The sequence below is a fragment of the Pteronotus mesoamericanus genome, unplaced genomic scaffold, assembly GCF_021234165.1.
Source record: "Pteronotus mesoamericanus isolate MK-2021 breed Mesoamerican mustached bat unplaced genomic scaffold, CSHL_Meso_final contig_59, whole genome shotgun sequence".
NCBI lineage: Eukaryota > Metazoa > Chordata > Mammalia > Chiroptera > Mormoopidae > Pteronotus > Pteronotus mesoamericanus.
The window spans coordinates 411,117-425,049 of record NW_026555206.1 but is presented as its reverse complement, the minus strand read 5'-3'; the positions used below and the strand labels follow the sequence as shown (position 1 = coordinate 425,049).

General features: G+C 38.5%; 1 protein-coding gene across 1 annotated transcript in view; it reads right to left on the bottom strand.

Moving 5' to 3' along the window:
- Positions 1 to 13,933, bottom strand: part of SH2D4B (SH2 domain containing 4B) — a 101,043-nt gene that overhangs the window by 63,183 nt on the left and 23,927 nt on the right. The window contains exons 2-3 of the mRNA XM_054580449.1: positions 5,116 to 5,278; positions 3,287 to 3,434 (exon numbers count right to left, since the gene is read on the bottom strand). Of these exons, the coding sequence (XP_054436424.1) occupies positions 3,287 to 3,434; positions 5,116 to 5,278 (311 nt within the window). The remainder of the gene's footprint in view (positions 1 to 3,286; positions 3,435 to 5,115; positions 5,279 to 13,933) is intronic.

Below are 13,933 nucleotides of genomic sequence, written 5' to 3'. Positions count from 1 at the left end.
GGAAGCATAGGTAGATACGCTTTGCTTCCTTGCACAACCAAAAGAAGGATAACAAACCAATTTAAAAACAAACATCAACTAGAATTGCCAGAAAATCGAACCATATGGAAATCTGAAACCAAGGAATTACAGGAGAAAATATTCATCCAGACTGGTAGGAGGGACAGAGACAGGCAGCCGGGGCAGAAAGGACGTGTGGCAAGGCAGCAGCTGGCAGACCAGGTGGTCCAACATTCACATGTAGATAAACCAGGAGGAACAACTGGGGAATAAGACAGACCATGAAACCCAGGGTTCCAGTGAAGGAAAAGAAACCTTCAAAGCCTCTGCCTGTAAAAATCTGTGCGAGTTGCTGCAGCAAGAGAATCTGTCAGTCTCACAGGAGAGTCTGTTGGAGGGGCCCACAAGGTTCTAGAACATACACAAGCCCACGCACCTGGAAATCAGCACCAGAAGGGCGCAATTCGCTTATGGGTAGCAGGGTAAGTAACTGAAAACAGGGTGAGAGCCAAGCAAGCAGCTTTGTTCTCTTTCTGACCCCTTCCCGACATATAGTGCCACAACTCAGTGAAGTGCTTTGCCCCACACTGGTGAATACCTAAGGCTCCACCACTTACAATGTAGCAGGTGTGTGGAGAAGAAGAAATAGGGCCCAATGAAAGAACAGATCGAAACTCCAGAAAAAAAGAACTAAGCAATGAGGAGATAGCCAACCTATCAGACACAGAGTTCAAAACACAGATAATCAGGATGCTCACAGAAATGATTGCATACAGACACAAAATACAGGAAGAAGTGAAGACTATACAAAGTGAAATAAGGAAAATTATACAGGGAACCAACAGTAAAGGGAAGAAAACCAGGACTCAAATCAATGATTTGGAACAGAAGGAAGAAATACACATTCAACTGGAAAAGAATGAAGAAACAAGATTTCAAAAAAATGAGGAGAGGATTAGGAACTTCTGGGACAAGTTTAAACATTCCAATATCTGAGTCAGGGATGACGGAAGGAAAAGAGGAAGTGCAAGAAATTGAAAACTTACTTGAAAAAATAATGAAAAACTTCCCCAATCTGGCAAAGGAAACAGATGTACAAGTTCAGGATGCTCAGAGAATCCCAAAGAAGTTGAACCCAAAGAGGAACACATGAAGACACATCAAAATTAAATTACCTAAGATTAAAGATAAAGAGAAAATCTTAAAAGCAGCAAGAGAAAAGGAGAGAGTCACCTACACAGGAGTTCCCATAAGTCTATCAGCTGATTTCTCAAAAGAAACCTTGCAAGCAAGAAGGGCCTAGAAAGAAGTATTCAAAATCATGAAAAGCAAAGACCTATATCTCAGGTTACTCTATCCAGCAAAGCTATCATTTAGAATGGAAAGGCAGAGAAAGTGCTTCCCAGAAAAGGTAAAGCTAAAGGAGTTCATCATCACTAAGCTCTTATTTTATGAAATGTTAAAGCGACTTATTTAAGAAAAAGAAGATCAAAACTACGAACAGTAAAATGACAACAAACTCACAACTATCAAGAACTGAACTTACACAAAAACAAAAACAAACTAAGCAAACAACTAGAACAGGAACAGAATCACAGAAATGGAGATCACATGGAGGGCTAACAGTGGGGGCGGGGAGGGAAGAGAGTGGGTGAAAAGGTGCAGGGAATAAGCAACATAATTGGAAGGTACAAAATAGACGGGGGAGATTAAGAATAGTATAGGAAATGGAGAAGCCAAAGAACATATATATATGACCCATTTACATGAACTAAGGTAGGCAGGGAATGCTAGAGTACAGGGCAGAGGGGGACAAAGAGGTGAAAAAAATGGGATAACTGTAATAGCATAATCAATAAAATATACTTAAAAAAAGAGGTGAGAGGGTAAATGGCATAATATATGATGCTGAGACAACTAGCTAACACGTGAAGAAAAGAAAGTTAGAGCTCTATATCAAACAACATTCCAAAGTAAAAGAAAATTAAGTGAGAAGAAACAAAATTATGAAAGATATAGAAAACAATGTATATTAGTATTTTATAATCTTGTGGTGGCACAGCTCTTTATAGGCATAAAACAAATAATAAAGAAAAAGATTGATAAAATTAGCTAGTAAAAATTTTAATCTTCTGTACTTTAAGAGCTCTATAATAAAAATTAAGAAAAAAACAACATTAAGGAAAATATTTGCAATATAAATGACCTTAAGGGGCCAATGTCCTCACTACATAATCATTATAAGGAAAAGTGGGTTTTAAAAAAAATTTAATGGGCAAATGCCATTAATCCACACTTTTTCATCTCATGGACACATAAACTAATCATTGAAATTCTGTGGCACACCAAAAAATATAGAGTATTTTTTGCCAATTGGACAAAAAATAACCATAATTTTGATTCATTTGCAATGGACATCTATTGTTGTGTTGGCTATTGTCACTTTTTTATTTGACAATCTAAGGGAAAAGAGGTAAATGCCCCTGGCAAAATAGTCAGGTATTGCACATTTTAAAAATTTTTGTGGCACAGAAGTTGAAAATCACTGCTCTACACTTCACAAAATGATATAATTGTTGGGATTCAGAATGACTATTATTTTCTTCTTTTTGCTTACATGCATTTCTGAGTTCTCTATCCCCCCCCCAAAAAATGCATTATTACTGTAACAAAAAAAAATCTCAAAAAGGAGCAGAAATAAATTTTTTAAGGCTACCTAAGCTTCTATAAATCTCATTCACCAGTTCCAAACTCTCCCAGAATGAACAGCCATGCAAGATTACCAACATCTCCCTATCCAGGGTCAGAAAAGTGTGCATTTTTCATTTCCTTGTATCTCCCAAAAACCTCAAATTGGGTGTTGTCATTACCCTAATATTATAAACAAGAGAAGTAAAGGCTCAAAGGAGTTCAGCAAGCTTCCCAAGGTCACACAGCAGTAAGCAGTAGAGTTAGAACTGCATCCCAGGTTGACCTGACTACAAACATTGTTTTTTCCAGGTCTCTTTTCAGGAATCTTGGTTTGGGAGGCAGAAAGCCTGAGTTCTGATCCTGGCTCTGTCTCTAACTACACCTGGTCTTAGCAAGTCTCTTCCAGGTCGGACCCTCAGTTTTCTCAACTGTACAATGAGAAGTGTATTGACCCAAATAATAAGTCAAGTTCTTTCCCAATCAGACTTGCCAGATTTCTGTTCTTATAAAGCACTCAGTAATGACCAATGGCCAAACCACTGGCCTGAGAGCTAGAGCAGGTAGCCACACACAGATGCCCCATGCACTGGTTCACCTTGAATTCCTCACGAATGCGCTCCTCCAGGACTTTGGCAGCCTTGCGGTCCTCCATCTCCACTTTCCACCTCTCTGCCAGGATCCGGGCTTTCTCATTGGCCAGAGCATCCCGGAACTTCTTGGTGATCTCTGCCTCCTTCTGTCTCCTTTCAAGAGAACACCATTAGGTATAAGCTCATGTGGAAAACTGAAGGGCTACATAACCACAGAAGTTCACATAAAAACTATGGGCAGTACTTCTTTTTTTGGTATTAGTTTCAGGTGTACACCCCAGTGATTAGACATTACATAACTTACTAAGTGATCATCCCGATAAATCTCACACCCATCTGACACCATATGTAGTTATTAAAATATTATTGACTATGTTCCTTATGCTGTACTTAACATCCTCATGACTATTCTGTAACAACCAATTTGTACTTCTTAACCCCTTCACCTTGGACAGTATTGCTTACTCTGTTAAAATGACAAAAGTCTAAAGTCAACAAAACTCAATGTTGGCAAAAATGGGGAAAAATAAGCACTCTCACGTATAGGGGTGTAAATCAGCAGAACTGTTCTGGAAGCCAAGGAAAAAAAGACTTGAAAATCCCATCTCCCAGTCAAGTTCACAAGGCATAAGTAAAAGATGTTCATCAGAAGATTTTTATAGTACAAAGAATGGCAAATGACCTAAATGTCCACCAACAGGACCAATACGTTGGGTTTCCCATGTAATGAGAATATTATATAGTAATTTTTTAAAAGATTTCCTTTATATTTTAGAGAAAGAGGAAGGGATAGAGAAAGAGAGGGAGAAAAACATCAATGTGTGATAGAAACATTGACCAGCTACCTCTCACATGCCCCCATCCAGGGACTTGGCCCACAACCAAGGTATGTTCCCTGACTGTGAATCAAACCTGTGACCTTTCAGTTTGTGGGGTGATGCCCAACCCACTGAGCTACACCAGTCAGGGCAATAATCTTAAATAATGTTGTGAATCTATATTAATCAATTTATCATTGTGTAAATAAAGCAGTTTACAAAGCATGTACAGACAGTCCCCAACTTATGGTAGTTTGACTTATGATTTTTTGGCTTTTCAATGGGGTAAAAGGAGTACACATGCAGTGGAAATTGTACCTTGAATTTTGAATTTTGTTCTTTTCCCAGGCTACTGATATGCTATAGTCTCTCCTGTTGCTGGATAGTGACAGAGAGTCACAGCTCCCACACCACAAGGGTAAACAACCAGTACTCTACAGTGTAGTTACTGTGCTAGATGATCTTGTGTGCTAATGTAATAAGAACACTATATACTCATTTTTTACTTAAGTGTTCTGAGCACATTTAAGGTAAACTAGGCTAGGCTGTGATGTTCAGTAGATTAGATGTAGTGAATGCATTTTCAACTTATGATATTTTCAATTTACAATGGGTATATCAGAACATAACTCCACCATAAATCAAGGAGCATCTGTATTGCCAAAATGCTCACTGTGGTTATGTTAGGTGGCAGGTGTTGGATTGTTATTAATGATTTTACAGTTAAAACTCTGTCACTAAAAATCAGGGGAGGGGGGTAAATGTTGGCACCCAAGTGTTGTTAAACCAAGGCCCCAGTTAGCTCACTTCTAATTGATGGATCCAAGATTTGAGTCTACAAAGTCTATCTGACATGAAACTTTGATGGTTTGGTCACCTAATCTTAGCAGAGCTCAAAACAGGCAGCCAGCTTCCCAGTACCTCCTCTCTCCTATCCACAACCTATTGTCTTTATCTGGAACCCACCCCAAGACCCTGAGTTCAGGCCCCACCCAACACCCATTGGCACCTCTCACCAGAGCTCCTCGGCCTCCCTCTGTGCCTGCAGCCGTGCCCTCTCTGCAATCAGTTCCTCAGAGATTTCTTCATAGGGCTTGTCGCCAGGGCCTTCTCCCATGATCCAGACCCAGACCTCGCCATCTGCCCCCAGGAGCCACTGGATATGCTTGTCATTCGCTGCTTCACAACATAAGGAGGAACAAGAGAGGATGAAGAAACAGGTCTGAGTTCTAATTGGCCAATCATACATAACCACTCTGCAGTACTCTGTCATCAACAAAGAGGATCCCAGAGAGATTTTGGCCTGAGTGCAGGTCCACAGCCCTCTCTCCCTCCCACTCCCTCTAGGCAGCAATAGAACTCCCTCTAGGCCTGCTGAAGCAGATGTCCAAGTGTGGAACTGATGTCTGAGGCCGAGCACCCCTGACATCTTCAGCAGAGAATGCAGCACTCTCTGAAGGAAGTGACTCGTGTCACACTTGGACCAAGGCAATTAGGAGCCAGTGAGCCTTCTCCTCCCTCCTGTCCTCTCTCTTCCCACCTCCCTCCCTCCCACCCGTCCTGTCCACTGGCTGAAAATAAGGAATCGGAGATGGTGGAGTTGCAAGATGAAGTAGCTAGGCCCCTGAGTTTCCCTGACCCATATCCACCTGTAACATGAGCAGGAACTATACCTATGTTGAATTAAGCCACTGACATTTTTCAGTTTTCCTGTTGCAACAGATTTCTGTTGATAACCATGACTAAAATGAAAATCTATCTCAAAAGTGAGGTACCACTGAAACAAAGACATAAACTGTGGGTCACTGCCTTAGCAGTTGGGTGTTGAGTGATGTTTAATAGGCTGAATGGCTAGAGATCCATGTTATGCAGGAGCAAAACATTTGGTAAAATTGTCAGACACTAAAAAAGGCAGACCATCATGCCCTCTGACCTTCTCACCCTAAGGGAAGAAACTGGAAAATAGAACATTGGTAGTGTGTGTTAGTTGTTAGTGGTTGTGTTCGGCAAGGTGTTTAGAGAAAGAAATTAGTTCAAGGAAGAATTGAGTGCTTTGCAAGTATAAATGAAATGAAACATAGAGAATACAGAAATCTGGGACTTCGCAAGATTGGGAAAACCATCTCCTCCTAAGGCCCAAATTGCCAGAGATAGGATTTTTAAAAGTTCTGCATGACAGAGCCCTACTAAACTTGTAAGGGGAATAAAGTGACCTGGGTACAGAGCACTGTGGCTACCATGAGAATGTGCTCCAGATATCCAACTACGGGCAGCATAATTGACCAAGCACTCTAGCTCCTGTGCTCTTATGTTTGCCCAAGGCCATGCTTCACAGAGGCAGCTACCAGCCTTTGACTGAGCGTGGCAGGCTCATTCCCAGGAGACACCAGTCTCCTCTGATGGGCAACTTCCCTGAGGCTTTGACAAAAGTTCCTTGGATTTCATGTCTGCCTAGAACACCTCCAACCAACCTAACAGTTCCCGTCTCCTTCACTCAAGGTCACACTTGCACTGCAGTGCAACAGCTCTCCCCACCTCCTCCAGCACCCTGTCCTTTCTCAGACACTTTCTAAGTAAAACCCTCATGTATTTAATCCCATCCTTATCTCTGCTCTACAGAGGAGCCAGGCTAACACAAGCACATAACAAGTGAGATCGCTCACACTTAGTTTTACAAAGAACCTAAGACAGGTACTCTTCAGTTGAAAGGGCAAGGCACAGAGGTAAAGAGGAAAAGGGGTACAGACAATTGGTGGAACATGTCTAGAAACGAACTGTACATGTTTTTACTGGGACATTGAAGCAAACAGATCAGAAGCCTCCTAAATTTTTGACACTGGACTTAAAAGTCTTTGATTGTTCAGGACTTAAACAACCCTTTCGATGGCCAGGAGGCTGGTTTCAAAGACTATATTGGTCCAATGAGAGCATGGCCCTCAATACTCACTTCAGGTGATGCCACAGGGAATAATGAGCAAGGAGGAACCTCCTCAGAGGTGCAGTCAGCATCCACTCAAGGCTGTCCTTTCCCTGCCAGGGCAGGGGAGCTTCACAGAGCCTGACCCATAGGACTTCTGGAATGCCATAGACTAGTAACTGTTTATAGGGCTCACATTCTACCTTCTCCACAGTGGATATTGTGACCCTACTTCACCACTGTACGCTGTGACTTAATGGTAGGGGAGGGAGGTGTTTAAGTGACATGTGGACCTCACAGAGACCTTATAAGTGGACCTTATAGAGATTAATACAGAACCCTTGCAGACTTTGGTCCGGGTCCAGTGACTGGATGTGACTCCAGGGTGCCCACTTTAAGGATGTGGTGAATGTATTTACATGGAGGAGAAGAAAAAAAATGCGTGAGTGACCAAAATAAAAATTTGTACCAGCAACTTGCTATGTCCAGAACCCCATTTCCTCTTTCTGAGTTCAGCAGATGACTACTTTTCTCAGCTTCTCTTTAGTTCTGTGAGACCATGTGACTGAGTTTTAGCCTGTGGAATGTCAGGGGAAGTTATTCGTGCCACTTTCAGGCTGTTTGCGGCTGGTGTGCCTTGTCCACATTCTGTCACTTATCCACCCAGCTGGAAATAAATTACTCCAAGATGGTGGAACTACAAGAAGAAAGCAAAGCAAATCACAGAGGAAAGATACTCTATCCACTTCAAACTGTAATGTATTCAGAAATACACCTCCATTGTATTAATCCATTGAAACTTCAGTGCTTATTCATTGCAGAAGGTGGCACCAATTTCCCTGACTAATGTAGGAGAAAGCATTATTATTTTTAGATGTTAAAAGCATCATAATATTAGAGGAACACTAGTTTAATTATGACAGATAGTAACAGGTAGGTAACTACAACTGGAATTATAAAACTCCCAAATTAATAGTGGGAGAAAATAAATGATAAGAGGCTTACCAATCCTGCAAAACTAAGTAAAAGGGAAAGAGAAAACAACAAAAATATATAGTTATTACAGCAGACACTGTCCATTACCTACCTACCATCCATTCCATCCCACCTCCCTCCCTTACAGAAAACCCCAATTTGTTCAGAGAGTATCAGAGATCCCTCAGTTTCAGTAGAGGCAAGTTTCTACCCCCGCCTCAAAAGACAAATCAAATTTGTCTAAACCTGTCATGTAATATGATTCTCATAGTCAAATGATTGACCTAGGAGTGATCAGATGTCTCTATTTCCAACAAAGTAGATGTAGAAAGAATTTCCAGTGAAAGGGCTTCTTTCTCCAAACAAAAGGTAAAGACTCCTTAGGAGAAACTGCTTCACCCTTTGCTCTTTTATCTCACTTCCTTCTTCCTCCCTGGAATGAGGAAGTGATGCCCAGAGTTACTGGAAGACTTTTGCAACCGTGAGGAAGAAAGCCACATGCTAAGGAAGAGTAAGCAGGAAGACAGAAGGGGATGGGCCCCTGACAATCTTGTTGAGTAGATAAACCAATACTGCCTACTGTAGTTCATCCCCAGATTTCTCATCATTTGAGAAAAACAAGGAACTTCAAAGAATAAAGTTCTGTAATTATTAAATAAAATATGCTAACATAAATATGAGAGATTTATGTTGTTAAACAACTGTTAGTAATGTATTCTATTATTTGTAGTCAACCACATCCCTAACTAAAACAGATAACAAACACAAAATAACACAGGAGCCCTAAACCCTAAGTATACTTACTAACAAGACGATGTGAACAAAATTAATTCCCCAATTAAAAATCCGAGGCTATCACATGTGAATAAAAAATGAAATCCAACTGTGTACTATTTAAATATAACATATTTTTAAAAAGAAAAAGGTTAAAAATAAAGAAGTAGGCAACAATAGATGGTGCAAAGACAAGCAAAAGTGATAATGTCAAATAGAGCAAATTCAAGGACAAATGTCTTAAACCAGACAAAGAAGAGTATTATGTGACAATAAAATATGCAATCCACAAAGAAGATATAACAGTCATAAAGCTTTATACAACATACAACATAGCAAACAACTGCATAAAACAAAAACTCCTAACAATGCAAGGAGAATTTGAAAATGTATATATGCTCATCGTGGAGACTTTTACTATATTTACTTCAGAAGTCAGAGGATCAAATAGATTTTTTACATTAATAATATAGTCAATGAATTTTATTTAATAACTAAAAATGTTGCTCCTTAAATATTGAGAATATATTGAATTTATTTTTATCTTGCAATCATGAAGAAAAATTTATAGGTCATATTCTCTAATAATAATACAAAAATTAGAAATCAATGGGAGGAAAGAACCATTAAAAATGCTAACTACTCTATAAACAAGAAAATTACTCCTTGATAACCCAGGAATCTTAGAAAAAATCAAAATTGAAATTACACATTATCAAGGAGGGAAAATGTAGCAAAAAATATGAGCACAAATAACAGTAACTCAAAAGAAAAATTATAGGCTTAAGGACTTTCCTTTTTGATGTTCCCAAGAAGAAATACTTCTCTTCTCCAAACATATAATAATAGTAGATACAAAATAAAAATAAAAATGCATAGGAATATAAGAAATACCTCCATGTGTTTCTTATATGGAAATACAACAAACAATGAGCATGGTAGAAGCCTCAGTCTTCCATGTGGGTCTTGAAGCAAAAAGCAGGCACCAGGATTGTGACTCCTAGGAAATAAAAGGGGACCCCTCTAGAATAAACAGGGGCCCCCTTTTATTCCCTAACTAAAGGGAATCATTGAAGACAGGGCTGGTAATGTGCTTAGCAAGTTCAAGAAACAGCACGGAGGCCATTGTGGCTGCCACAAAATGGGCAAGAAGAACTGGAAATGAAGTTGGAGGGCAGTGGCAGGACCAATCATGTTGGACCTTGTTGGCTCTGGTTCTAACTTCTCATTTTTTTCTTTCTGAGATGAGAAGGCTTTAGAAGTGGAGAATGGGGAAAGTGTCATAATCTCATTCATATTTCAAAACATTCACTCTCTCAGTTGTGGCGTAAACAAACGAAATCAAGAAAACCTATAGGCCAGTTCACATATGTGATATCCCAAGTGAAGGACAACCATTTCTTGGACTAAGGTGGTACTGGTGGAGTAGCTGTAAAGCGATTAAGATTTAGGATAATCTCTAAAGGAAAAAGCAACATTTGCTTAAATTTTGGATATGAATTGTGAAAGAAATAAAAAAAAAACACAAGAAAACACCAACATTTCAACTTAAGCAACAGAATGAATGGTCATGTTATTGAAATGGGTAGCATAAAAGAAAAGCTTGGAGAAATCAATGTTTCTGTTTGGGCCAGGTTAAGTTTGAAATGCTTATTAGACAGCCAATAGGCAGCTGGATAAAATAAAGTTCAGAGGAGAGGCTGGAGCTAATATACAAATTTTTGGAGTCATCGGTTTATGGATATTTAAAGCCACAGAAGTGGATGAAAGCAGGTAGAGAGTAAGTACAGACAGAAAAGAGAACAGGTCCAAGGACAGAGGCCAGGACACTCCAACCCTTAGGAAAGGAGCCCCAAGGGGGACAAGGACAAAGAAACCTGTGAGGCAGGAGAACAGTCAAAAGAGAGCCCTATCCCAGAAGTCAAGGGAAGGCAGAATCTCAGGAATTAAAGGAGAAATCAACTGTGTCAAAGGCTGATGATGAGTGGGTGGAATGAAGACTGATAATTGACCACATGATTCAGCAACATAAAAGTCATTGGTAATCTTGGTAAGACTAGTTTCATGATTTTTATGAAAAGGGATACTTGGAAACTTTTAGAGGAAAATATAAAAGCATATGATTATAACTTTGTGGAAGGGACAAAAAAATATAGTTTATTTTTTTTACAAGACAAAAAAATAAACTATAAGAGACAATGTTGATAAATTTGAATAAAGATTAAAGCTTAAAATTTCTACACACACATACAAAAAGAACATACCATAAAGACAATTAAAACCCAGCAAATGAGAGAATATATTTGAATACACATAACTATCAAGTTATTGTAACAATTAATAAAAGCAGTAACAACAGCTAACATTTATAGAGGGCTTACCTGCTAATCATGGTTCAACACATTTTACATGTATTAACTTATAAATGTCAGAACAATCTTTCTCTATTGGGTCCTGTGAGAGAAGTAAACTTTATAAAACAATTTGAATAATGATTTTTCTCAGCTCTCTCAAGGCTGGTGTGTGTATATACACACACACACACACACACACACACACACACACACACATATATAGTACTAGTCTAGATACATTGTAAAAAAGTTAACTCACTTACAATATATCCTTTAGGGCAGTGGTTATCAAATAATTTGCTCTCAGGATCCTTTACAGTTTTTAAAAATATTATGTATCTCAAAGAGGTTTTGTTTATGGATTATATTTATCAATATTTAGCATATTCAAAATTAAAACAAAAAATTTTGGAATATTTATTTGAAATAATAGCAAATCCATTATATACTAACATACATATCATTTTTATGAGAAATAGTTATATGTCCTAAAACAAAAAATATTTAATTGGAGTTGCCTTGTTTGCAAATCTATTTAATGTCCAGCTTAATAGAAAGTAGCTGATTCTTACATCTGCTTCTGCATTCACTCCATCTCAATAGAAAATTTTAGTTGAAGTATATAAAAAATTTGGTATATATGTAGTTAGAGAAAAGAAAAACTGATAGGTTTTCAGATATTTATTGATTAATCTTCTTTAACACTATACCAAAACTGTGATAATTTCTTAAATGTTACTTACGATGTAGAACCTAAAATCATATCAATGAGTTTATTGTATTTGATATATTAAAATTAATTGGTCACAGTAATTTCTTAGTTTTGATCAATGTACCATGGTGATAAAATGTTATCAATTAGGGGAAGTTGGATAAAGAGTATTTGGGTATTTGGAAATTCTCTGAATTACTTTGCAACTCTTCTATAAGTCTAAAGTTACTTCAAAATAAAAGTGTTAAAATTTTAAAAAGCAAAATAAAAATCAATTTCACTTTGAAAGGATATTTTATTCATGCATGATTTTGAAACATTATTCATTGGTCCTTTAGGAAATATTGGTTCTGTTTTAAACTGAGTCAAGCAGATCTTCCAAATGTGGACCCATTTTATAAGGATTTTACAGTATCAGAAAATCATGTTTGTTAATATCACTATGAAACTCATGAGAAAAAATATTTATGTATTGGGGCTATAATAAGCTCATTATGACAGATACAAGTTTTCCAAAAATTCTAAATTTTGCCTTAAGCTAGAATTTTATCATTGGCATAAATTGCATCAGTTATTTTCCTTGACATGACTGATTTGCTTTATTCATTTTCAAATACCCAACTCTGTAAAAGGTAGTTTGTCTGTAAGTCCTATTTCAAGTAGAAGTTATATTCCATTAATAAAGAGGCTAGTTCAGCAGTCATGATATAGACACCACTCAGTCTTTATTTCCCATGTTCTGCATTATTGGAACACAGAAGTGATATTACCACATGTGATGGTACCACAACAACTACCTGAGAACCCAGAATACTAAGACACCATCTGAAGATCATCCAAGAAGAGCCAGACACATTAATGATATCATAGAACCACTAACCTAGCTCAGGACTGCCTATTTCTACATTTTGTTATTAGATGGGGGGCGGGGGGCGCGGGAAGCTTACTATGGAAGTCCACAGTGACTGACTTTTCTGTTTCAGTTTAACACAGCTATGTCAGGTCATTGATATGATCAGGTATTTCACAGGAGAGAAAACAAATACCAAACTAACACATTAGAGAAACTTCATAACTAATTAAAGACAAGCATATGAAAACAGGAAAGAAGTATCTTTTCTTTCCTGCAAAATTGGAGAGAATAAAAAATTCTGATGGACTAAGTGTGGCAAAGGATGTGAAGCAAAAATAATTCTTAGAAATTACTGATGGTAGAAGGTACTGATACCAACAACTGTGAAGATATGCAGCAATATCTTGATATTCAGCAATCAGTAGTAAAGTTGAAAATGTGATATGTTATTACTAAGGAGTAGCATTTCCAGGTACGTAATTTACAGAATCTCTTGATAGTATGCCCAGAGAAATGTGAACAAGTAGGTTCACAGAAACATTGTTCAAAAATATGAAAAATTATACATCTGGTCAAGATGGTGGCATAGGAAACATGGCTCACCTCCTTGCATAACCACATCAAATTACAACAAAATATAGAACCACCATCACTCAGAACTGTCAGAAGTCAAGTTGAATGGAAGTCTGACAGCTACAGGACTAAAGGAAACCACATCCATCCAAACTGGTAGGAGTGGCAGAGATGTGGAATGGGCTATTCCCACATCTGAGTGTAATGGGTAAAAATTCAGGAAAATATCTCAGGAGTGAAGAGTCCCAGTCCCACATCAGGAGCCAAGCCCAGGGTTCCAGTGCCAGGAAGACAGGTCCCTATAACATCTGGCTACAAAAAACAGCAGGGATTAAGTCAGTGGAAAACTGCTGGAGTCTCAAACAGCTCCCCTTAAAAAACTCACAGATGGGCTTATTCAGACTCACTCCCTCTGAGCTGTAGCATCAGAGTAGCAGATTGAAAGGCACCAGGGGCATACAGGGAGGAACTGAACTGTCGTACATCAAGGGGAGAGCTACGAGACAGCTTTATACCAGGCAGAAAGGTTGGCAGAGGCCACTGTCACTTTTCTGAACCCTCCCCCAACAAAGCCACACAGATGGCAGCAGGGAGCCATATCTAGGATACCATAAAACTGGATAACACTGTTTTCCCCACCATGGAGACCCCCTGAGACTCCACACAACTTATGGGC